This window comes from Austrofundulus limnaeus, unplaced genomic scaffold, assembly GCF_001266775.1.
Source record: "Austrofundulus limnaeus strain Quisiro unplaced genomic scaffold, Austrofundulus_limnaeus-1.0 Scaffold280, whole genome shotgun sequence".
NCBI lineage: Eukaryota > Metazoa > Chordata > Actinopteri > Cyprinodontiformes > Rivulidae > Austrofundulus > Austrofundulus limnaeus.
The window spans coordinates 596,364-597,707 of record NW_013952682.1 but is presented as its reverse complement, the minus strand read 5'-3'; the positions used below and the strand labels follow the sequence as shown (position 1 = coordinate 597,707).

Here is a 1,344-nt window from a genome sequence, read left to right as displayed (position 1 = left end):
GTAATGTCTGACTGGACCTCGTGTCACTTTATGTTCAACAAATTGGGCCCCGAGGTCAAAAAGGTTAAGAAACCCTGTTTTAAACCACACCTGCCCCTTAAAGGTCAACTCCTGTAGTTTGGCCCTCTGGGTCTTTGGCCTTGTCAAAACCAGAATGAAGAACAGACARTAATTAACAGCAGAAAGATTACTAGTATTTAATAAAAGAGTGTACAGTTAAAAAATAAAATAACAGAACATGAAAAAGTCTGCAATTTCATTAGCATTAATTGAAGCTTATGTGTTTCTMACTTAAATAACTAAAACATCTAGTCATAAAAACAATTTCACATACCTGGAATGTAATTGTGGTGAAGCCGATTATATGTAAAAGTGGCCTGCCATACAGGTGAGCTTCCTCATGCTGCTGAAATGATCTGCTGCTCTCCCAGAACAGAACCTGGCCTAGCAAGAGCCAGCAACCGTCCACATTTCATCTCCACAGTTAACAAGAAAAAAAAAAGTTTTTCCAACTCTGGTTTGAAACAAAACAAACAAACAAACAAAAAAAACTAGTTGTTTCGCTAYGTGTGTGCATGTTTTTGCTACCTGGTGGGGATGATTTTTGACCATTGTCCCGGTGCACACAGCCTGSTGAGGTTAGGTTTTGGGTCAGATATGTACCTTATTAATCAGAAAAAGTTTTGTCCCCATTTTCTGTTTTCAGGTGAAGATCCACGCCGGTCCTCGTTTCGCCTCCTACCTCACCTTCAGCCCGTCGGAGGTGAAGTCCCTCCGGACCGAGTACGGGGACCTGGAGTGCTGCATCGAGGTGGTGGACAGCATGCAGGACGCCGTGGACCACATCCACAAGTACGGCAGCTCCCACACCGACGTCATCGTCACGGAGAACGAAAGCACGGCGGAGCAGTTCCTGCAGCAGGTGGACAGCGCCTGCGTGTTCTGGAACGCCAGCTCTCGCTTCGCTGATGGCTACCGCTTCGGCCTGGGTGCGTTAAAACCCGCGGTGTTTTACAGCTTCTAAATTCATCTAAATGTGATGGATGAGTCATATATATGGGATAAATCTTGTGTCAGCAGGAAGTGAATCTGAATCGCTCAGATTGAATCTGAATGTGCAGAATTTGAAATTAAATGCATTGGTTTGAAAGTGAATTTCACTAAATTGAAACTGAATTTAATGTTTAGAATTTGAATTAATTTGTTTTGAAACTGTATTTTGGTTTATGAAAAAATCAGTTTGACTACTTTCACTTTCAGTTCCATAATTCAGATTTTCATTTTCATGCTGACAGATCATGGATCAGTCAGCAGCAGCATCTGATCAATATCTGATCCATGATG

At 42.2% G+C, this 1,344-nt stretch overlaps 1 protein-coding gene across 1 annotated transcript in view; it reads left to right on the top strand.

Moving 5' to 3' along the window:
• Positions 1-1,344, top strand: part of LOC106526533 (delta-1-pyrroline-5-carboxylate synthase) — a gene marked incomplete at its 5' end in the record, with an annotated part of 12,028 nt that overhangs the window by 8,943 nt on the left and 1,741 nt on the right. The window contains 1 exon segment of the mRNA XM_014021160.1: positions 707-989. Within this exon segment, the coding sequence (XP_013876614.1) occupies positions 707-989 (283 nt within the window).